The sequence below is a fragment of the Chelonoidis abingdonii genome, chromosome 2, assembly GCF_003597395.2.
Source record: "Chelonoidis abingdonii isolate Lonesome George chromosome 2, CheloAbing_2.0, whole genome shotgun sequence".
In the NCBI taxonomy this organism is placed as follows: domain Eukaryota; kingdom Metazoa; phylum Chordata; order Testudines; family Testudinidae; genus Chelonoidis; species Chelonoidis abingdonii.
This window is the reverse complement of record NC_133770.1, coordinates 192,695,965-192,720,596: the sequence shown is the minus strand read 5'-3', so window position 1 is coordinate 192,720,596 and position 24,632 is coordinate 192,695,965. Positions and strand designations below refer to the sequence as shown.

Genomic DNA, 24,632 nt, shown 5'->3' with positions numbered 1-24,632 from the left:
GGGAACTGGGATTGTTTAGTCTGCAGAAGAGAAGAATGAGGGGGGATTTGATAGCTGCTTTCAACTACCTGAAAGGGGGTTCCAAAGAGGATGGATCTAGACTGTTTTCAGTGGTAACAGATTACAGAACAAGGAGTAATGGTCTCAAGTTGCAGTGGGGCGGGGTTGGGTTGGATATTAGGAAAAAGTTTTCCACTAGGAGGATGGTGAAGCACTAAAAATAGTTTTAATAAAGATACATTATATCTCATCATGGAATAGGGATTATAAAATTATAATTCTATAGCATGAGGCAATATAGTCATGTAATGTTTAAGAAAAGTTTTGTAAATGAGTTCTAATAGTTCATGGATTAGGGACCCAATTTTATGGGGTTCCACAGGCTTCAATATAGATTATTTAGGTTAATCTTTCTATCTACCCAATGGGACTCAGTGCTCAGTCTAGAAGATACCATCAGAGATGCTTAATTTTGCAGTTCTCAAACTGTGAATTTGTGTCTCCTGAGGTAACATGCTTATTAATAGCAAAAATGTTTTAAATAAATAAATATATAGAGGCGAGAAATAAAAGACCTCAACTCTATTGTCCCACTGCAAATTTGTGTATACAGAGTCAATCCCTTACTTCTCTCTAAAAGTGAAAAGTTTCAAAAAGTTCAATGAATAATAGATCGATGGGGGTGGAATAGAGCTGGACAAGGAGAAGAAGTGTGTAGATAAATGTGAGAACCGAGGGACATCTGCTTTTTTGTTAAAATATTATGTTTGCTGTTGAGGAAAAAATTCAGAATACTTAAAGTTGTTGTTTTAGTAGGCAACCTATGGCACGTGTGCCGAAGGCAGCAAGCAAGCTGATTTTCAATGGCCCTCACACTGTCCAGGGGGCTGCCCACCGGTCCGAGGGGCTCTGCATTTTAATTTAATTTTAAATGAAGCTTCTTAAACATTTTAAAAACCGTATTTACTTTACATACAACAATAATTTAGTTATATATTATAGACTTACAGAAAGAGATCTTTTAAAAACATTAAAATGTATTGCTGGCACGTGAAACCTTAAATTAGAATGAACGAAGACTCGGCACACCACTTCTGAAAGGTTGACGGCCACTGTTTTAGTTAAATAAAACAATTTAAGTGTCTGTCTGGCGATGTTCTCCTAATACAGCCTGGCAAGAACATCCTCCATATATTAATGATTAACCTGTTGAACTGGAGATCTTTATGAAGTCATTGGGAGGTGAACTATCTGCTTCTATTATCTTTGGTAAATGAAATAACCAAACCACCATTCATTTTCTGATATAGCTGTAAAACTCATCTGAAAAGCTTTCAAAATAATGTATAGTGTGTACCTTCTAAAAATGAAACCTGCGTCTATCTCTGAGTTGTGAAGTACATGTATTAAGCTTATAACAACAAGAATGCACTTTTATGTAGCAATCAATGATTAAATCAAGTCTTCCTGACTAGTGAGTTAAATCATGATTTAAATCAAATCCACCCTGCCCACTGTGCTCTTGCCCCTGGCCCCTTCATTCTCCAGGGGGGCTCACAAATATGTTGGGCGCCAGGCTCACAAAAAATTAATCCGGCCCTGTTCTCAGAGTTCATAATCTGATACAGAGACATTCTATCACAGGGCCTATATGGATTTTCTGATCTGAAATAAGGGCAAGAAACTATGCTCGGAGTACTATACTACATCATCAAACCCAACAACAACAAAGCCAGAATCTCTGCTTGCTGGAAGAGACATTCTGCATGGAAACTTTTGTACATCAAATTTCTGAAGTATTCAGAACTTCTTCATCTGTTATACTTGGGCATTAAGAACAATCTTTTGTCCTCTTAGGTGTTATACTTCTGCAGATAGTATGACTAACCCTGTATTTCAGGGCTCCAAAGTTTTGGGATTACTTTTTTTGCTTTCTTCAGTGTGTTGTAAAAGAATAAATGAATTATAGTATAATCATTAATCACACATTTAATTCACCTCAGTAACAATTAAATTACTCTTTTATAATAGGAAAAAACAGGTGACTTGACAGGATCCCAGACTGAATAGAGATTAAATTAAGTAATCATTTCCTTGATAGATATTAACTTGTGCCTTTTTATGAGCTGTGGTACCTTTTTCAAGACTAGTGCAATAATTAATGGGATTATAAATATACTGTCTAGATTTTCAATTCTGCAAAAATATCTAAATGTTGGAACAGAGCCTCATGTTCCTATAAAGTATTAATTTTAAAGACAAATTTGGTGAGTCATTTAAGAGCCATCATGGAATTTTCTACTCTTCATGTCAGCATTTGTCCTAAATATTTATTCCATATTTATCAATAATGGAAAATTTTTGCCCTTGAGCCATCATGCCAAGAGACACTGCCCTGGCTCACTATAATGAAAGGATATGATTCATCATCCATCTCCCCTGACTTAAATTTCTTTGCCTCCTCCCATGCCCAAGGTCTCTCTTTGGTCTCTGCTCCCTCGAGCCTGCAGTACAGTAACCCTCTGGTAGGCACACAGCTGATATTACTACAAACAAAGAAAAAGGAGTGGACAAAAAATTTATGCCAAAATAAAAGAACCACTTGCATGGAGTCAGATGAGCTCTTACTATAAGTTGTTTGTGGCAAATGGTGGGGAGCAGAATATCTTTAGTATAGAATTAAATAAATTGTACCAAATGTATACAGATGTATGCATGTTGATTATACATCACCTTAGACTGATTTGCCAAACTCAGAATCCATGGAAACCCCTTATTAAATTCTCAGAACTCTGAAACATATTTCAACCTGAATCTACATAAGTTTTCAGGCATTATATAAGTTTTCAGCCAATCAGAGCACAAGATTATTGTACAGTCACTGACCCATAACTATACATTTTGACTGGTTGCTGGAGTGATCTGACAGGCATAGTGACAGGATTTTAATCTATATACATTCAAGTCCCTGCACTCTGACTCAGGAATATCATCAGCCATAATACATATATAATCTGATTGCACAGCTGGTTCTCAGTAATTCTACAGTGCTTATACAAATTCCCCTGATCTGACTACTGCCCACAACAAACATGGCTACATCATCCTTTTACCATCCCTCACCCTGCCAGCCCTCTCAATGCCAGATGTTGTATGCATTTTTCATTGAGCTTGAGGACAGTAGCCAATTGAAATGCACAGATAAGATTACTAAGAGCACACACTATAGCAACTTGAGACTGCTCTCTATTAATGTGTCACTAACAACCATACCTTCCTTTAACACCTTTCTTCATCTTTGGCCTCTGAGTTCACTTACTGGGATGCAGTTAATGCCCTCAAGTGATCATTGAACAATTACTGTTATTACTACCATAGCTGCTAGGAGCCTGAGTCATGGACCAGGACCCCATAGTGGGGTGGCACTGTACCAACACAGAACAAAAGGATGGTCCCTGCCCCAAAGGGCTTCCAATGTAGTGTTCATTTCTTGTATTCCTGTTTCAGAAGCAACACAGTATCAGAGAAGGGAACTCCTGACCCAGCAGACTCAGGAAGTGTCTTCTGCATTTTGGTCGAAGTAAAAATTCATCTATCTCCTCGCTTATGTTCCCTCATCAGATATTGTTAGTTTTAATTTAGAGAATGAATAATTTGTTAAAGTAGAAATATGCTTAACACATCAGATGCTATTCCCTACCTGGCCCTAATTTAGAAAGACATGCACCTGTTGCCATATTTTAGCAATTAATGAATCTAATAAGATTTCTGTACTCTGACAGACAGCATATATGCTAATCCCATGTAAAAAGTGGTAAGCAGTCAAAATTCTAACAGGCATCCACTATAATCATACAAAATCGGGCCCCAAGCCTGTAAACACTTAAGCGTAGGCATAACTTTTCTCATGTGAGTAGTCCTACTGAAGTCAGATGGGATTGCTCACCTGGGTATGGCTACATAAATGCTTAGGTGTTTACAGGACTGGGGTCTTTGTCATGTCCATAGCGGTGTGTGAGGTGCGGAAGTTCATAGGACACAAATTTGGAACCGTTCCCTCAACATAAATAATTTCACAATACACCTCTACCCTGATATAAACGCGACCTGATATAACACGAATTCGAATATAATACAGTAAAGCAGTGCTCCCGGATGGGGGCGGAGCTGCGCACTCCGGTGGATCAAAGCAAGTTCAATATAACGCAGTTTCACCTATACCGCAGTAAGATGTTTTGGCTCCCCAGGACAGCGTTATAGTGGGGTAGAGGTGTACGCTGTGTATTATGTATAGATCATACTCATTTAGTAGTAATAGTGCAGTAGTGCCAAAAGACACCAACTGAGTTCAGGATCCCATATTGCAAGGCAGCCTACATACACATTCTAAAATAATTACATAAATTGCAATATATTCTGAGAAAATATGTTTAATGGAGAATGAATCTTCCTTGAAGACAAATAGCACAACATTTTAGGAGGCTACTTCCTAATTGTGTATTTCAAGAAATATCATTAGATCTATTAAAAACAAGTATTCTGTATTATCAGTTACTGATACCATCCATAAATCTCATGCAAAACATGTCAGCCACGCCTTTCAGGAAAAAAGGAACAAATTACATAAAAGCCACAGAACATGCTGACACATCAGCCCAACACCACCAATACCTTTTTATTTTAAAGGTGGTGTGAAATACCTTTCATTACTATTTTTGATTCAGTGAATGCAACCCTCTTTCCCCAGCTAGAAGCTGTACATTTTTAAATAAGGTATCTGCAGTTCTATGTTTCACAGAGAAACAATTGTGCTTGAATAGAAAGCACTTTGATTTTGCTAATTCCAATCCCCATAGAGTAATTAAGAAAAAAAAAACATAAGGTTACTTGGTTGTAGCTATCATAATACAACACTATTACACATGGAAGGGAAAAGCCAAATGAGAGCATGAGTGAGGTCTGGCACTTAAAAATCCCTCTTCTCTTGGATACCACAGCTGCAGAATTTCTCTTGGCAATGACTATGCACAAAATGCATAAATATACCAAGGGTACGATCAATCCTAAGGTGGCTTGAGCATCAAAGTAAACAAATATCAAAACATTTCCTTGAAAACGTCCCAAACTGGAGAAGCACTTTCAGCAGGTACCAAAAATATCTCTAAACCAAGCCAAACAAGCAAAGGGAATATGACCAGCAGACCCAGGAAGTGGTTTCTGTATCTGGCCAAAGCAAAAGTTTTTGGTGATAATCTTGTAAGGAAAGAGGTAATTTGAACACAGCTGTATTGATAAAGGGTCAGGAATGATAGTGCTTGGCAGATGGAAATTGCTGCTGTATTAGTTCAATGGATTAGTGAAAAAACACAATGTAGTGGTCACTTTCAGTTCGTTTTGCAACTAGGTAACATTATCTTGGGATGTACAGTGTGCATGGTAATGTAAGTCTAACATTCAAAATGGTGGATATGAGATCAAAGTTTTCTTTCACTCAGTTGTTCAAAAAAAGTCACTCAATGATGAATGTACAATTTTAAGTTTCTAGTTTGTAAATTTTGATAGTATTTTATTTATTTTCGCATGAGTAGAAGTCATGTATAAGAATGAACAGCCAATATGGGGGACGGGGGTGTCAGAGAAGATACCATTACGTAGTAAAAATAGTTAATTAACAAAAATGTGTGAACTGGACTGCCAGAAATTACTACACACAAATTCAAACTATTTTCCCTATCTTTAGTGGTTTTGATATATGTCAATTTCATGCGCCCCCCCCCCCCACACACACACTCCCAACAACACTTCCCAAATTTGGTTAAAATAAGATATTGACATTGGTGTCATACTTCATATAGTGATTTGCAAGAGACTGTTTAGATATAACTTATAATTAGGAGAGTCATTCTTTAAGTTAGAAATATTGTTGATTTCTTTTTTAATGTAAGTCTCACTAATGGGCTCAATCAGTCCATTGGTAAGTCTTAAGTTTCAGAAAGGGGTCTTATGTCACTTATTACTGAATCTTTACATGACAAGTGGTGCTAGATCCTCGTTTCCTATAAATATTGCCCCAAAAGCCACAGAACAGGCAGTGATGAAACAAGCCAATGAGCCTGCAGTGATCAGACAGAATATGTCCTAGATCATCTGCAGTTACAGACTGATCCAAAGACCAGTGCAGCCAATGGCAAGACTCTCACTGACTTCAGCGGGCTTTGGATTAGGTCATTGGTGCCACAGTGGTAGATGCTGTGTTTAAAAAAAAAAAAAAAAAAAAAGAAAAAGAAAAAGAAAAAAGTAAGATTGGTCTTTTCCTAGAACTTTAAAGAGTTTGAAATGGTGACAGTTAGATGACTTTCTACAACAGCCAAGTAATGGAAGGAAGACAAGGGCTGCAAGTGAGGCCATATTTTGTGAAAGGTGACTGACCAGGGGAGATTTCTCTTGTTTTCAGGAAGATCCATTTGTCAGCATATAGGATGGGGTGACAGAAGTCAGACCTGTAGCCCATCCTTAATCTAGATCCAATGTGAACAATAGCAGAATGTTTAAAAGTTTATTTTACAAACCGCCTCCATCAGTGCTCATTTGATGAGCTTATTAATAGTGTGTATCAGAGCTTATTAAAAGTGTGGATCAAATCCTCAGGGGACGTAAATCAGTGTAGCATGGTTGACTTCCATGGCAGCTTATATCATCCAAGGATCTAGCCCTATGACTGCTCTATCACACAGTAAAAACTCAAGGACATCAGAAAATTCTTCCAGAAATAGTCAGGGATTCTCCCTATCACCACCTCAAACACAAACACAAACACAAACCAATTTAAACAAATAGCTTACCTCATTCCGTCGGTCGATCTGTTCTGATAGTTACGGTAAAGCTGCGGAACACCTAACATGGCCTCAGTGAACACAGCCAGGAAGCCCAGTGTTTCCACAAAGAGAAGTGAGTCGAGAGAGAGGTAAGTGATGTATCCTGTCACCCCCGTGAAAGTCAGAACACACTGCACATAGTCTGTAAACTTGCTCCAGTGCCAAAAATAGTTCAAGTCAAAATCTGAAATAGAATATAAAAAAAAATAAGAATTTTCCCCAACTCACATCATTAATCTCTCTCAGAATCTTTAACAGGTGGAACTAACAACTGGAAAGCATAAGAGTCATTATCATCCTTCATGTAAGGGATTAAATAAAGGCAAGAGGAAGGAAAAGGAGGAAAAAAACCCAAAGTCTAAGGTTAAAGTTAAAAAAGGAAAAGATGATCAGTGGTGTGGCTACTCAGGAGACAAAGAGGAGACAAGGATTTCCCACCTTTCAACGTGCTTCCAAAATTGGCTTTTACTGAAATCCTTGCCCCTTGGGGAGTAAACTAAAATGTAGAAAACCCATCTGGCAATTACTAGCTGTAGAGCATTAACACAGATTTATACAACACCACACAATACAAAGGCTCTGCCCCAAAACACTTACAATCTAAGAGCTCTCCAATTCAAGGTCATGGTCCTTAACTTCGAGGCACTCACACTCCTGGGACATCTAAAAAGTTGACTGAAGCTCTGGGTCAGAGACTGTGGTAGAGAACTCTGCTCCTTGGCACAATGGAATTATCTACAGCAAAAGTAAAAAGCTGATCTGGGCAGGAGACAGCTTTCTCGGGGGCCAGCCCAAGCCTGCAGAATGAACTCCCACAGGAACCACCACAAACCTCACTAACTTTTCATTCCAAGTGTAAGATGCATTCCTTGGACCACGGAGCCTTTGCTAATAAAAACACAACTCAGTGGAGATATATATAGATATAGAGCTAGAGCTATAGAGGTATATATATTTGAGTCAATGCCAAAACAAAAACACACTGCAACTATACTATAAACACAACCTTTGCCCCTGGGGAGCACATTAGGGAAAGAATGAACAGCACAAGACAGATGTTATTCATATAACTTAAAGCAGTACTGAAAGGCATTCAGATACCTCAGTGATAAGGCTGGTATAAAACAACAGATAAATACAATCAAGGACAATGGCTTTATTGCAAAATAAGTAATAATGGAACCACTCAAAATGAAAGCTCTAAACTAATAAATCACTTGTCACTGCTATTATAGCTTCTTCCACTATATTACTATAAAAAAAAAAAAAAAAAGAGCGCAAGCGAGAGAGAGAGAGAGAGAGAGAGAGGGTTAAAATACACTTGATCCCCTTACTCATCAAGAAAGAGTGGACCATATAATGGCTGTAGTACATGAAGCAGCCAAAACACTCCAGGAAGCAACAAACCAGTTGTGGCCTTTGTTCACTTTCTCCCCCAGTGAAAGAATTTGAACCAAAAAAGCCCCTCTACTAACAAGGCCAACCAACACCTTGTCTGACCCTGCAACACACTCAGGTGATCTGGATGCTCTTTAAAACCACATTCTGTAAATTCAGGTTAAACACATCAGCCTCTGCATCCAGCAAGTTAACTTCATCCAGCCAAAACAAAATGAAACAGGAAAGCAGGTTGGATTCCAGCCCCAGCCGTAGCATAATCATGTTTGGTTAGAAAATGCAATAGAGTGCTATGGCTAAGAACTGAATTTAACAGCCTATTGCACAGACATTCTCAAAGCAAAAGTGACCCAAATCCTTGAAAAGGGGCACTACAAATGGCCTTTAAACTCAACCCAACAACGTCCTCTCACTAGGTTGTTTTTTTTTTTAAGTTATGAATTTGAACTACTGTAATGCAAACTTCAGATCCCTTACAATGCTGGCAATTCACTGAAGTTCAGCCCTTAGAAATTATAGAAATTTTATTTTAATTCAGATTCTCTCTCTGCTAAAGCCTGTAGGACAGAACATCCAACTGGTACCCGGAAAGTTTCCATTTACTTTCCAATAAATACCCCTCCAACTCAATGTGTAATATTCAACAGGTGTCCTCGTAAATACCTGAACTCTATCAGAAAGCAGCAGCTGTAGCTCAGAACACTATCTTTCCCATGCACTACCAGACCAAAAGGATCCTTGACAGCTCTTGAAATTCATCATCTAGTCACACTGCTCTGAATCTTGGACTCCACATCAATTTCTTTCCTTATTGGTTGTACTGCCCTTTTTTGGTGCAGCTTCCTTGGGCTTCTCTATGACTACTGCTCACCCTCTTTTGCCAGGCCTCACCTCCATACACTGTGGGGGGGGTGTGTGTGTGTAAGGGGTTTCCCCCCTCTCTATTCCCACTTTCCTCCTACTCCCACAGTGAACCTGAATGCCTAACTTTTATATTATAAACTAAATAGCTAAAAGCATGTAACTAACATAAAAATTAAAAAACAACTTACAAACCTATCAGAATGCATGCACTGCTCTAACACCTCCACTCACTCAATTCATAAAAGCTCAAATTCTCAAACCATCATTAGGCTATACAGAGCCTAAATTTCACAACTGTAGGTTCTGAGTAATTTCTCATTTCAGCTACAACTAGCCCGATAATGTTTTACTGAACAGAGGGTGGGAGAGAGAGAAGACAAGAACAATTATATCCTCAATAACTGCTTTACAGCGGGGGGAAAAAAAAAAATCTGAATTCTGTTCAAAACAATCCAAATCAGTAATTGCTCTATTTTACAGACATATATTGTACCAAAAGAGACTTCTGCATTTGAAAAGATATCAACTTCTGCATCACCCTTACAATGGCGGTGCTTTTTCCAAAAAAAAGTAGAAACTGATTGGACTTTTAAAAAAAATGTTAAGATGATGATGTCATGTTTGCTTCCTGTTTTTCATATGGATGCTAGTTTTGCCAGCCCTTACTTGGATTGTTAAACTAGTGTTTTGTCTTATAAATAGGTTTCAGATGTTTCGCAAGGCAGCTTGTTTTAGCCAAAGCTATCTGCCCTAGTAATTGGTTTCAGATGCTCAAGAAAGGTCATAAACAAATCAATTTAAGGCTGGAAATAAAGTTGTGCAGTAGTCCTTCTGAGTGTCACCCTTCTCCAGGAGGCGCCAACGACGTTAGATGACATCATGTAGTAGCAGTCATACCTTTCATAGCAAAATAATAGAATACTGTTGAGCTAACTGACATGATACACTGTATGAGAGGATGAGGACTTCAACTGGTCTCCTACCACATCCTTAGAATCTATCCCACCTTGTATTTAGCTTGAGCATTCTAGATACCTTCTCCAGATTGGAGGAAGAGCTCTGTGAGGCTCGAAGCTTGTCCCTTCCAGCAGCAGAAGCTGATCATATAAAATATATTACCTCACTCACTCAAAGACTAATTGACTTTAAAGTGACCTAAAAGGGTTTGGGGGGTTTTAATTTTATTTTAAAGTAAGTTGCTTTCTTTTTAAACCCCTTCTTTGATTATCTATGAAGAGAGCCTCAAAAGACTTTAAGGGATGGGTTTTTCTGCTTTTTTTAAATTAGAACAACCATGAATGGGAGCTCACGTGACTTAACTGAAGAGACAAGATGATAATTAAACCAAAACCTCAATTTTGAACAGTAACTAAAAATCTTTTCCTCTAATTGCTTATCTTTCAGTCTCTAACGTCATCATTTCACTGTTCTCTATTTGCCATAATCTTCCACAATAAATAAAATCATGAATATTGAAGATTTAGAACACACAAAAGAAAAACAACAAAACAAAACAAAAAGCAGGCTTTTGCCCCTTATTTGCCAGGCACCAGTGAAACACACTAATGCAATACTTTCTACAGTTGTCTTAACACTCCATTTTAAACCAGGTATTTATTACATTCTTTGAAATAAGACTGTACTGCTTGTGAAATATGCAGGCTTGACAGCCACAGAGACTGAAGTCTTCTTTGTCCACAAGAAGGTACAATATGAACTACCCGCACTGCAATACCAATGCGCCTCAACCGTAACCTGGACAGATCACCTCTGCCCAGTAAGTCTTTGCTGGCAGCCTTGACATAGGAGCTAAAGATGGTTTGCATCATGTGGACCTGTGACCAAACTCATTTGATGTAGGCCACTGAACAATCAGATGGTAACTTTCTGTCACTACAGACCTGCGCTGGATTTGAACTGACAATGTAAAAACGAAAGGTTCTAACGTATTACTAGCTCCCAATGCTACTTAATCCAATAAACTGGTTACATTTCTAACATGTTAATCCATTGATGGAAGAGATATTTATGTTGGAAAAGCCTATTAATAAATACTACAGGGAGTTTGCTGCATAAGTCCTTTATGCAATGATGAGAGTATTTTGTGGATGGAGATAGAGGAGAGCAGGTTGCCATGCCTACTCTGGGATTCACATCAAATGTGTGTCATCTGTAACACTCAAAGTAGGGATGGAATAACCAGATTTAGTATTATCAGAGCCAACATGAAACTGGAAAATTCAAGGTTAAGATTAAATGTGAAGTGTCAAAGTGACTCCAGAAAACTACACAACATCTGCTTCCACTAGGATCTTTGCATCAAACTTCTTCTTACAGAGCTCTTAAAAAAAACACAAAACAAAAAAATCCAAGTCACATTTTGGTCATAAAAAGTTTTCCAACAATTAGTTATTACATTAATTCCTTCTGAGAAGCTGTGAAAAGGAAGACAAACAGTGTAAAAAGAAAGCAAAAATCAAAAGCCACTGGAAATTTGACTTCATGTAGTTGTGAGGCTAAAGTGCACTTGTTACTCCTTTGCCCCATTTCAAAACGGGGCATATGCCTCGAGGCTATGCCATTATTGAGTCTTTCCAGAAGGCTCAAGATGATAACAAAAAGCTTAGGGAAGAGGAGGAGGAACAGTAAGTCAGAAGGCAGCTACTGCTGCAGCAACTTTTCTGGCTGGCTAGCTCCACGTCAACTAACCCTTTCACAGGATTTTAGTAGTTGGTCAGAGACAGGCTGACAAAAAGAGAGAAGGGTGTTGAACTGGTTTTTAACTTTGGGAAGGTGGGAACATAGTGCAAAAAGGATAATTAGGAGTTGGCCCACTTGAAGCCTGGGTAATTTTACTCTTGCATTGATATAAAACAGTCAGGGCCGGATTATGACATTCTGACGCTCTAAACTACATAAGAGGTTCCCATACCATAAAACATGAATTTATTATTTTCATAGAAAGGACAATGAATATATAAAGACGAAAGTTTTATATTTGCATATATACAAAGGTAAAGATGTAAAAATAGAATATTCATTTTTTAATATTCTGTAATGATGACATCATGACAAATAAATTTTAGACAAATTCTTTGAACTAATTGTGTTTGTAAGTAAAGTAGAAGTAAACGATACAATATAAAAATACAAAATAAAAAAATTACAGTACATAATACAATTTACTAGAAAAGTTCTCTGGAAATTTTTCTTCTCTGTTGGGTCATCTAAACTGTGAAATTCCTTGTCTGAATATGCAATGAGACTCTTAGATATAATATGGCAATAGAGGATATAGGATGCGGATAACCCACAGGCTTAAAGCTCAACTATTAGTTATATTGATATGAATTACACCCAGGTAATAAGCAAACTATCAGAAAATTGTATGTGGGTTGTATTTGTCCAATAAATTGATTTGTTTTGTTTTTATAGAAGGTTATGCTGAATTACCTAATATTGGTACTAAAATTAGTAGCAGCAAGTAAAAAATAATTTTATTATAAATATTAATAGTTATATCTATACAACAAAAATATTTTAAATAGATCAATTGCAGTTAACTCATGTGATTAACTCAAAAAATTAATCACGATTAAAAAGAAATCAATCAAGCAGAACCCGTCATCAGCATGGATGCCTGTCCTCTAGAATGGCGGCTGAAGCACCAAGGGACACATGAATCTTCAGCACATCTGGCATGTAAATATCTTGCAACTCCGGCTACAACAGTGCAACACAAATGCCTGTTTTCACTTTCAGGTGACATTGTAAACAAGAAGTGGGCAGCATTATCATCTGCAAACGTAAACAAACTTGCTTGTCTGACCGATTGGCTGAACAAGAAGTAGGACTGATGGGACTTGTAGGCTCTAAAGTTTTACATTGTTTTATCTTTGAATGCAGGGGTTTTTTGTACATAATTCTACATTTGTAAGTTCAATTTTCACGATAAAGAGATTGCACTACAGTACTTGCATTAGGTGAATTGAAAAATACTATTTCTTTTGTTTTTTACAGTGCAAATATTTGCAATAAAAAAAATCAAATGAGTCATAAAACTGGAGGGACTCGAGAGGTCATCTAGTCCAGTCCCCTGCACTCATGCAGGACTAAGTATTATCTAGACCAATCCCTAACAAGTGTTTGTCCAACCTGCTCTTAAAAATCCCCAATGACGGAGATTCCAACCCTCCTAGGCAATTTATTCACCGTGCTGAACACTCTGACAGTTAGAAGTTTTTTTCTATGTCCAGCAAACCATCTTTGCTGCACTTTAAGCCATTTCTTCTTGTCCTATCCTCAGAGGTTAAGAACAACAATTTTTCTCCCTCTCCTTGTACTTGAAAACTTTTATGTCCCCCCTCAGTCTTGTCTTCTCCAACGAAAACCCAATTTTTTCAATCTTCCCTCATAGGTCATGTTTTCTGACCTTAAATCATTTCTGTTGCTCTTTCTGGACTTTCTCCAATTGTCACATCGTTCCTGAATGTGGCGCTCAGAAAGGGACAATACCCAGTTGAGGTCTAATCAGTGCAGAGTAGAGGCAGAGAATTACTTCTCGTTTGCTTACAATATTCCTGCTAATACATCCCAGAATGATGTTGCTTTTTTTTGCAACAGCGTTACACGGTTGACTCATATTTAGCTTGTGATCCACAAGATCCAAGATCTTCTTTCCACAGTACTCCTTCCCAGGCAGTCATTCTCATTTTGTATGGTGCAACTGATACTTCACTTAGGAAGTGAACACTTTGCATTTGTCCTTATTGAATTTCATCCTATTTACTTCAGACATTTCTCTCAGTTGTCCAGATCATTGAATTTTAATCCTATCCTCCACAAGCACTTGCAATCCCCTGTCCCTCAGCTTGGTATCATCCACAACTTTATAAGTGTACTCTCTATGCCATTATCTACATCATGATGAAGATATTGAACAGAACCGACCCAGAACCGCTACCTGCCGATCCCACTCGTTATGCCTTTCCAGCGTGACTGTGAACCACTAATAACTACTCTCTGGGAACGATTTTCCAAACAGTATGGGATGATTCTCCAACGAGTTATGCACCACCTTATAGTAGCTCCATCTAGGTCGTATTTCCCTAAGTTTGTTTATGAGAACGTCATGAGAGACGGTATCAAAAGCCTTACTAAAGTCAAGATATTATCACATCTTCACTTCCTTCCTAGCCCCAAGGCTTGTTATCTGTCAAGAAACTATCAGGTTGGGTGACATGCTTTGTTCTTGCCAATCCATGCTAACTGTTATTTACAGGGTGACCAGATAGCAACTGTGAAAAATGGGACAGGGTGAGGATAATAGGCGCCTATATAAGAAAAAGTAACAAAAACAAGGACTGCTCCTTTAAAATGGGACATCTGGTCACCCTAGTTATTTATCACCTATTATCTCTAGGTGTTGCAATTGATTCCTTAATATTTGCTCTATATCTTTCCGGGCAACAGAAGTTAAGCTGCCTGGTCTGTAAATTCCACAGGTTGTTCTTATTCCCTTTTATAGATGGGCACACTATTTGGCCTTTTCCAGTCTTCGGAATGTTCCCATCTTCATGACTTTTCAAAGATAATTGCTAATGGCTCAGATATCTCCTCAGTCCGCTCCTTGAGTATTCTAGGATGCATTTCATCAGGCCCCAGTGATTTGAACACATCTAACTTGTCTAAGTAATTTTTGACTTGTTCTTTCCCTATTTTAGACTCTGATCATACACATTTTCACTGAAATTCACTATGTTATATGTACAATCTCCACCAACCTTCTCAGTGAAAACTGAAACAAAGAAGTCAATTAAGCACCTCCGCCATTTCCACATTTTCTGTTATTGTCTAAAGTGAGCACTGTACACTTTGTATTTTGTGCTGTAATTGAAATCAATATATTTGAAAATGTAGAAAAATCCAAACATTTAAATAAATGGTAATTATTGTTTAACAGCACGATTAATCACGATTAATTTTTTAAATGCAAGATTAATCGTGATTAACATTGACAGCCCTTACATATATTAATAAAAAAGTTATTTTATATATACATACACACCAAAAAACTGTTATTTTACCAGAATATTTCTGTGAAAGTTAGTGCTATTTTGTCCATGTTCTCACAGGAAAACAAGAGAGGATATATAATTTTTTTTACACCATGAATAAGAATAATTATCCTTCTTTTCATATGAAAAGAGGAAAAATGTTTGATAAAAACTTTGCATTTTCCTAGCAAAATTAATCCAGACTATATATAAAATATATTTACAAATGTTTATTCCGGTTTAATTTTTGCTGTTATTCTTGCTGATATTTACTGTGAAGGTTCCTGAAACTGACAGAGGAAAGCCAACACAAATTTATCCTCCTCAAGATCCACTCAACCCAAGTCCATAAGACGATCACCTGCAAACTCAGTCATGTGAAGCACGGATAACTCATGAAGCAGAAAGCAGAGTGTGCACTAAAATACACAATTGTGTGTGTCTACAGATCAAAAGAAAGAACGAACACACTAACATAAGAGTATGAGCTTGGCAGAATTGCTTCATGACACTGCCGCCACTGAGCTCACATTTCCCCTGATTTTATCAGCAAGGAGATTATTTATTTATTTAAATAAATAATGAAGGTACAATCAGAATTTTACCCGTAACAGCTGGCAAACAAAACGCTGCCTTAGGAAACTGATAGCAGACTTACTCGTAGAAATACTAATTTTACAAGTGCAATTATCCTTTTTTTCCTCAGCCCTGGCCTCCCATTGGTCACTAATGAACAATTAGTGAAGGGTAAGGGTAGGATAAGGGTATTTGTGTAGCCAGATGTGTATATTTGTCAGATTTGAACAAAAATATCTATATTTACAGAGAATCTTCTTTTTCCTATATCTCCTTCATCAACCAATTTTAATAAAATTGGAGTCAGTTTTTTCTTTTTTAGAAGCCCCTCATATTGCGAGGCCCTAAACTGTAGCTTAGTTAGCTCATGTCTTAATCCTGCACTGTAAACAGTACTCTGTTCATCCAGGTCCTCTGAGTGCAGAGACCAATGCTAAACTAAACTTCTTGCCTTTGGGACTGCGTTCTCCAATACACCCAAGTTGTACCATAGTCCTATAGTACATGCAGCCCCTGGGATAAGAGTAGCGATACAGTGTCCTTTATGTATCAGCTATTTATGCTTTAAAATTCTTATGATAAACTTTATCCATCGCACTGTCTGCTTCAAAAAGCCTTCCTATTGCTTCAATCTATGTGCTATAAACCCCACACAAGCGCAGGAACTGTAACTGTCAAAAGTGGCTTTGATTTTCAAGTCAGAGAACTGGCAACCAGCTGTCTGAAATGACAGGTTTCATAGATTTCTTACCAGAAATAAAGTTAGTTTATTTCACACAACTCATTTGAAGCCATATTTCCTTGGAGGACAGCTTGTGTAGCTTTCTGCTTTTACCTTCATTTCCCTTTTTTTTTTTTTGGTAGCAAAAAAGGACTAAAAATTTCATTTTCTTGCAATGAGAGTCCCTCTTCAGATCTATGCTGGAGAGGCGCTATGCAGAATATGGGGAATTTCTGTAATTCTTATGGGGATTTTTTTATGAGAAGTCTGATTCAATTTCCCCACTCACTTTTGAAGGGTTACCTACTGGGATTGAAAGAGGTCATTTCTCTGCTAGGACCGAGGACCCTGTAGAAGTCACACAGACAGTAGGCACATTAACTGGTATGGACAAATTATCAAGAGAACTGTCAACGTATGAATGGAGTCCTCTTGGAGAGAAAGTGGAGGATCAACAAAAAAACTTTAATTTTCACATGTTCTGCCCAGGGAGGCAGAACATATGAAACAGCATAACCACAACTTGAAACAAAGACTGGCGGTGTGAGGAGACTGGACTAAGTAAACTACTGCCCCAGTGCAAGGGGGGATGGAACCCTGGGCAGCTTGGGGTGAGAAGCAGGTAATGCTGCCAGTATGGACATGCATGTAAGCTTTGCTTGTCCACTCTAACCTAAGGACCCTACATACTGTAACCCAATTGACTGATAAATGCTGGCTTGCTTTGAAAAGGTTTAGCGGCAACACAGGCACATCTGCAACAGGAGGTTCCTGTTCTTTTGGACCCAGCTGAAGAAGTGATGGTGAGAAACAGGAGGTGCTGAAGATAATGACCTCGGGGTAGTGGAGCTGGGGGGGTCTCATCCTTGTAAAAGTGGAAGACTGGGGCCAGGTCCTCAAGGAGCACACTCCCAGGAAGGACTGTATAAAGGTCAGAGGCATCGCATACTCTGTGGATGTGTGGCAGGTGCAGAGACATACAAACCAATTAACAACGTGGAGGCTGGAAGGCACACAGGAATCACATATATCATAGGAGACTAATGTTTCAGAAAGCTCAGAACTCTGCCTTTGTCAGCAAGCAACTGCTTCACGGGAAGCTGCAAACAACCAAACAAAAAGCCCACACCTTTCCCTCCCCCACCCCCATTCCATCGACTGGGCAGTTGTGTAATGGCCTGTCCATAGAGGATATTTTGTCCTAAGCAGTCAGCAATTAGCTTATGAGATTGTATAAGTTTATAAAACACACACACACACACACACACACACTGAATGCAACTAGAGAGTATCTACTCTGGTTTTGAAACCTATGAAATTCTAGGCCTCAATGATATCACATGGCAACAAGTTCCACAGGCCAATTATGGGTTGTGTAAATCCCAAAGACACACACTAGTTTTTGGATCATTTTTTAAATGATCATCAAATTTTCAAATGAAACCTTTCGTTTTCACTGAGCACCCCATTGTTCTTGCATTATGAGATGTGTGCTCCTACCCTTCCTTACTTCTCTAGAACATTCAATTTTGTACACCTCTTACATCCCTGCTTATTTGTAGCACATTGACTTGTCAACAGCTCATGACTTAATATTAAATATTTACATCACAGTAGCACCCACAGACCCCAGTCCAGGCCCTGTTGTGCAGTGTAAGGGTGCTGGAACAATTTGTGTAGACGGGGTGCAGAGAGCCATTGAACCAAACTGTAAAACCCATATATGGTGGAAACCACTTCAAGCCAGGGGTGCAGTAGCACCCCTAGTTCCAGCACCTATGGTGCAGAAACTGTATAAATAGATACAGACATGGTTCGTGCCCTATAAGCCAAGGTGCTGAGCTGCCTGCCCCAACCCTTCTCAGTCTATCCTCTGTATGCTGGCCAATTTCTTGCAGGCATTATTATAGAAGAGCATCTTGAGCAAGAGTGGCAGAAGGTCCCTAACAGTGAGGGGGCCACTGGTACCCAAACCATGGCCATGCCCCCCACACCTCCCCTTCCCCTGGAGGCCCCCAGACCTGTTCACTCCTCTCCACCCTCTCCCACCCCAGTGGCTCACCCTTATGGCTGTTAAAAAAAAAAAAAAAAAAAAAAGGGAAGGTATAGCCCACCCACTTTTAAAAGTGAAGGAGCCAGGGCCCTGTGCCCCTCCCCATTCAAGCACCCCGGATCTTGAGAAGGGATTTGAAGGAGGAGAGAGTAGCAGTCTTACAGGTCAATTTAGGGAAGCCGTTCCATGTGTGACGGCTAAAATGGAAGGAACCACAAAGAGGCTTGTCGGAGGAGCAGACATGCAGGCCGTCAAGGCTAGCATCACTGGTGGAGCAGCAGGGATGCAGCAAGATTTACCAGTGACACCTCAGCCTTACCTAAGGGTTTTGCACAGCTCCCATCACCGTAGGATCTAGGAGAAGGCCCTCAATTAGGAGAGTTCGGTTCATGCAGCGACTTAGGAATTGGAAATGGTGTTTGTTTTTTAAAAGCACTGTAAAATTCAGAGAGAAATAACTCAAAATCTTCCTTGAAATGGAAAACCTCCCCCCACCCCAACTCAACCCAAGGCATGAAATGCAGTTAACAATCCTGCTCCGATTGCTCTAGTGACAGGTCACTAGGTAATATACCAGATACAGTGGAGTTGTGACAGAGAGCTTGGCTTGAGAGGGTTGGAGAAGTCCAAGTTTAATTGTTGCCAAGTCGTCTGTGATGGCCTTAATAGTGCTCATCAGCCGCAGAAACAGCTAAGTAGCTGTCTTTTAAACTTTAACGCTCATTCTCTCTATTTCTCATTAATTCTGCTTACTGTAAAAAAAAAAAAAAAAAAAGAGAGAGAGAGAGAGAGATAAAAGCCCATGGTACTTAGTGTGATCCCAAGTGTCCTTATAAATGATCCTGAACGAAGGAGGAAGTGATTAAACTCACTCCTTGAACAAGAAAGAGAAATTAGAGTTTTAGCACCAAAGCTTTTTATAGCTCTGAACTGTACTCATCTTTCCTCTGAAACTCCCTCCTCTCCCACAAATTCTCTCCAACTGCTAATGCCACCATCATCCTCCCAGTCTCTCAGGCCTATAATCTGGGAGTCATGTTCACCTCTATTTTATGTGCCCCTATCACTGCAGTATCTGAGTGCCTCCCAACCTTCAATTTATTTATCCTCACAACACTCTTGTGCAGTAGGGCAGTGTTGTTAACCTCATTTTACAGATAAACAGCTGAGGCTCAGAGAGGCTAAGTGACTTGACCAAGAAGGCTGTCCCAGACATCTTCCTCTCAGCCGGCCTCCACATCTGGCTGTTCTAAAACCGCTTCTTCCTCCACAGTACTTCTAACGCATAGGTGCTTATTGATATTTTTACCCTAAGTGACTTAAGAGTCTAAATTCCACTTTCAAAAGTTTCCTAAGGCAGAGCTTCCCAAACAGTGGGTCAGGGTCTAGGCGGGTTGCATATGCCCTAGAGGTGCTCTCCCCTGTGCTCTCACTTCCCATGAGCAGCAGTATGGGAAATGGGATCCAAGCAGCAGCACCAGCAGAGAGGAGGCACCTCTGAGGCACATGCTGGGCGGGGACAGACTGCTCACTAGCTCCCTCCAGCCACTCCCTCCACGCTGCTGCTGCTGCTGCCGCCGCCGCCACCTGGATCTCACTCCCCACACAGCTCCATGCCACCCAAGGGAAGCGAGAGCAAGAAGGTGCAGGCAGCAGCACAGAGGAGATGACTGGAGCCAGCGAGTGGACAGTCAGCAGCCTGGTAGCGATGGCGGCCCAGCTGCAGGGCAGGGTGTGTGTGAGGTGGGGTAGAGCTGGGACAGAAAGAGCAAGGTGTTTGAGAGAGCCAAGCAGGGGACATGGTGAGGCCCCCCAAAAAAGGACAAAATGCAACTGGCGGGTCAGCTTAGTAAAAAATGTTTGGGAATTTAAGGCACTTGGGATATTCACAAGTCAAGACTTAAGTGGGATCGACTTTCAGTGATTTTTGAATGCTTGGGATCAGCAATACTGACTTACTGGAACCTCCTCAGCACCCTGGAGGGAGGGATAGCTCAGTGGTTTGAGCACTGGCCTGCTAAACCCAGTGTTGTAAATTCAATCCTTGAGGGGGCCATTTGAGCAGGGAGTTGGACTAGATGATCTCTTGAGGTCCCTTCCAACCCTAATAGTCTATGATTCTATCAGCCACTTCCCCAAATCCATTCTGAATGCAGCTACCAGGATCCTTTTCTATGACCACAATACCCACCGCTTTGAATCTCTCCACTGGTTCCCCCTTTTTCACCACATCAGGTTCAAGTTCCTTGTCCTCATCTTCAAGACTTTTCACAACTCTGCCCCATCCCTATGTGATGGCTCGTCTGTGATTGCATGGAGCCCTACCTCATTTGTTCCACCAACAATATCAGCCTCATCTGCCCAGCTGTCAGCGTCACACACCAGTGTCTCCAAGCTTCCCTCAGTGCAGCCTCCCAAGCAACAGTATTATACCCTCCCTGATTGGTGAGCCACCAACACTCTCCTGCTTCACCTCTCCAATAGCCATCTGCTGTGATGCCTACAAGTAACCAACTAATTAATGATGGCAAAGGGACAAATAAGGGGTAAATGGGGACAGCTGGCACTTTAGTTACAATTAAAAAATTACAAGTGTATATATGGGCATAAAAATGGCCTCTCGTTGCATCCCTTTCTCACCCACTCTTCATATCACTTTTCTTATTTTAAGCCCTTTGGCACAGGTACTGCTTTTGCACCTAGCACAGTGTTGTTGGAATTTAATATTAAAAATTTTAAAAAATGCAGTGATGATTGTTTTGCCAACTTAAAAATATACATTAAAGTCATACTTGGCCTGAAAATGTTTTACACTAAATGGTTTTTACAAGAAAAGGTCTACAATTCATACAAAATAGAAAGAAAGTAGAGGGGGGAAAAAAAAAAATCTATCTTTTCAATTCACTTACTTTGTGCATTTGACAGCCCACTGTGTGTAGTCAACATCACTGCTTGCTTTGTACAAACTCTCAGTTTGCGTGGGTCTTTCACACAGCACGAGGAGAGAAAACACTTTTTAAAATAAAAAAATTGACTGTAAAAATCACAACAACTGGCATGGGAACGTATATTCCTGGAAATACTTTTAGTTCATCTTTTAAAATTGACTCGATGTCCATTTAAGACCACTTTAGTTATCCTTTTGAAAAAACCCCATTGTTAGGATTTCACTTTGGCTAATCCCAAATTTAACAGCACGTTGTTGTAGTATGACAGAAGACAGAAAACACACCCACACACAAAACTATCTAAAGCAGATTGCACCTTAAAAAAAATTTAAATTAAGAATAAAATAAATCATTCAACAGTAATGCTGATGGTACAGCCTTTAAAAAAAAAAAATCATGATGTTAATCAAGAAAAGCATGAAAGATTTGTGTTTAAACACAAAAGAGGTTTTTAGAGTCCTCATAATACAGACTAGAACTATCAGCTGCGTTTTTAGAAATGAGATGAGCTAATGAACCTGCCAAAGACTTAAAAGATAAAACAGACTAATTCCGATTGTATGTGCCAAGGGCATATTGACCCAGAATGCATTTTTCTTCATATTATTCACACTGTATATAGCAACATAGCGGTTTTAGTTGTGTGCGCGGTTTGGGGAGGGTTCTTTTTGGGGGGCAAGGGAGAGCCTGCAGACAAAGGATCCTATGAGCTACAATACTGAGAGTGTACAAAGGAGTGAATTAAGTGCAATATGACATGCAACATGGAACTATGACTCTCTTGCATTTTGTAGTTTTAAGCTGGAGCCATTTTCCCCATGAAAATGGTTTTAATTTATTTTAACTAGTACAGCCGCTCCCTGCCTTATGCACGGCGTTCTGGAACAAAATATATACCTGAGCATTAAGCAAATAATAATAATAAATCCTATTTCTAGCTTACAGAACTTTTTTCATAAATGTGGATTTGCGAAAGTTGGGTTTGCATAACCTGGGGGGGGTGTCTGTACTAGGTTATCATTTGAAATCCCAGCAAAGCCTCAGAAGTAGCACCCGGTTTTGTCTTCACTGGCAATTGAACGACAAAACTTTTGTCTTTCAAAGGTGTTAAAAAAACACTGCCACCAAAAGACAAAAGTTTTGCCAACGACAAGCACCAGTGTGAACAACACTTTGTTGGCAGGAGTGCTCTCCTGCTGACAAAGCTAACCCCACTCGTTGGGGGTGGAAGTTTTTTGTCAGCTGAAGAGCCAAACAACGGCTACAATGTACGACTTTTAGTAGCACGGCTATAGTGTCACAGCAATGTCGCTAAAAGCTCTGTAGCGTAGACATAACCTCAGATTATTAAACTAAATACCTTGCACTTGTTGAGCAACTTTCATCCAAGGATTGCAATAAGTTTTACAGAGATGAACATGTCTCATCTCAAATTTTCCAGGTGTGGAAACTCTGAATCTGCACAGTACTGGACTGCAGGCTACCTACACTGATGCCACAGTTGCTATGTGCTCCTTAGGCTGTATGTCAAATACAGCCAGTTACTTACAGCAGGGGTTAGGCATTTTGGGTTCTGGAACTGTCGGACAACACTGCCTCCTTTAAACTAGAAAAGTACGGGAACTGTGCTGACAATTTACCAGCCACTTACAAACTGAGGGCTGTTCTCTTTTTGATTTGTGAGTGAAACTTCCATTAATAGTAAAAGCAAACTGCAAAGGTAGCATAGTCAGCAATCAATGGATTGCTCTAGATGACCTGTCAAGGCTTCTTTCCCCACTTTGAACTTTAGAGTACAAAAAGTGGGGACCTGCATGAACACTGCTAAGCTTAATTACTAGCTTAGATCTGGTACACTGCAACCAGCCAGAATTTACTGTCTGGCACACTTTCTGTTCCCCCAAAACCTTCCCTGGGGAACACGATGCCAAACCCCTTGGATCTTAAACAGGGAAATTAACCATCCTCCCACCCAATCCCTGGTGAGTTCAGACCCAATCCTCTTGGATCTTAAACAGGAAAATCAAGATTCTTAAAGAAGAAAGCTTTTAATTAAAGAAAGAAAAAAGGTAAAATTATCTCTGTAAAATCGGATGGAAATGCTTTACAGGGTACTCAAGATTCCATATAGCCCAGAGGAAACCCCCTCTAGCCTCAGGTTCAAGTACAGCAAAATAGAGGTAAAAAAATCCTTCAGCAAAAAGAAACATTCAGGCAAGTTTAGAAACAAAAAATAAGAGTAATCCGCTTGCTGGCTATTACAATTTTTGAAATAGAGAAAAGACTGATTCAGAAATATTTGGAGAGCCTGGGTGTATGTGTGGTCCCTCTTAGTCCCAAGAGCGAACAACGAACAAAACAAAAAGCACAAACAAAGACTTCTCTCCACCAAGATTTGAAAGTATCTTGTCCCCCTATTGGTCCTCTGGTCAGGTGTCAGACAGGTTTACTGAGCTTCCTAACCTTTTACAGGTAAAAGAGACATTAACCCTTAACCATCTGTTTATGACATGACCACTACCCACTATGCTGCCCCTATCCCCCCTCCCGGGGTAGTAATGCTGTGTGGCACAAACTGCATATTTCAGTATAAGAGCCAGGGAGCTATCTGATCTGTGTGCCCAGAAGCCTCAAAGAACCTTCTTTGTGTTTGCCATACATGAGTCCTGTGTCTTCTCTATTGTGAGGGACATATGCCCCACAAACTGAAATGAGACGGCACACCATTCCATGTCATCAGTTAAATGTTGAAGATAATTATCAACTGAATTTGACACTAAGAACAGTAACAATCAGAATATTTTATTAGAGCCAAATTCTTTTTCCATTTGATCTAGGCTGCTTGTACTCCTCAATTCCAGACCTGAGGAAGAGCCCTGTGACGCTTGTCCCCTTCATCAACAGATGTTGCCCCCCCCCCACAATATTATTTCACCCAGTTGGTCGCTGTACTCCTCTCAATTAGTTATACTAGAAACTAACTGAAAGATGTGACCAGTAATATTTGAGATATTAAAGTCAGATTGTGTGTCTGACGAGCTCAAAGTTTGTTTTTGATGTTAACTTTCAGGAGAAAGAACCATTTAAAAATTGTGAAGTTACAGAAATGCAGCAACACCTCCACAGTGACAGCTGAATATC

At 39.6% G+C, this 24,632-nt stretch overlaps 1 protein-coding gene across 3 annotated transcripts in view; it reads right to left on the bottom strand.

The window, feature by feature from the left end:
- The window catches only part of SLC66A2 (solute carrier family 66 member 2), a 97,233-nt gene that overhangs the window by 33,870 nt on the left and 38,731 nt on the right, over positions 1-24,632 (bottom strand). For 2 of the 3 annotated variants that reach the window (XM_032801238.1, XM_032801239.1), the window contains one exon: positions 6,843-7,059. In XM_032801238.1, coding sequence (XP_032657129.1) covers positions 6,843-7,059 — 217 coding nt within the window. Of the gene's footprint in view, positions 1-5,780; positions 6,250-6,842; positions 7,060-24,632 lie in introns of those variants that run through there. The other variant, XM_032801240.2, reaches the window with a different exon arrangement.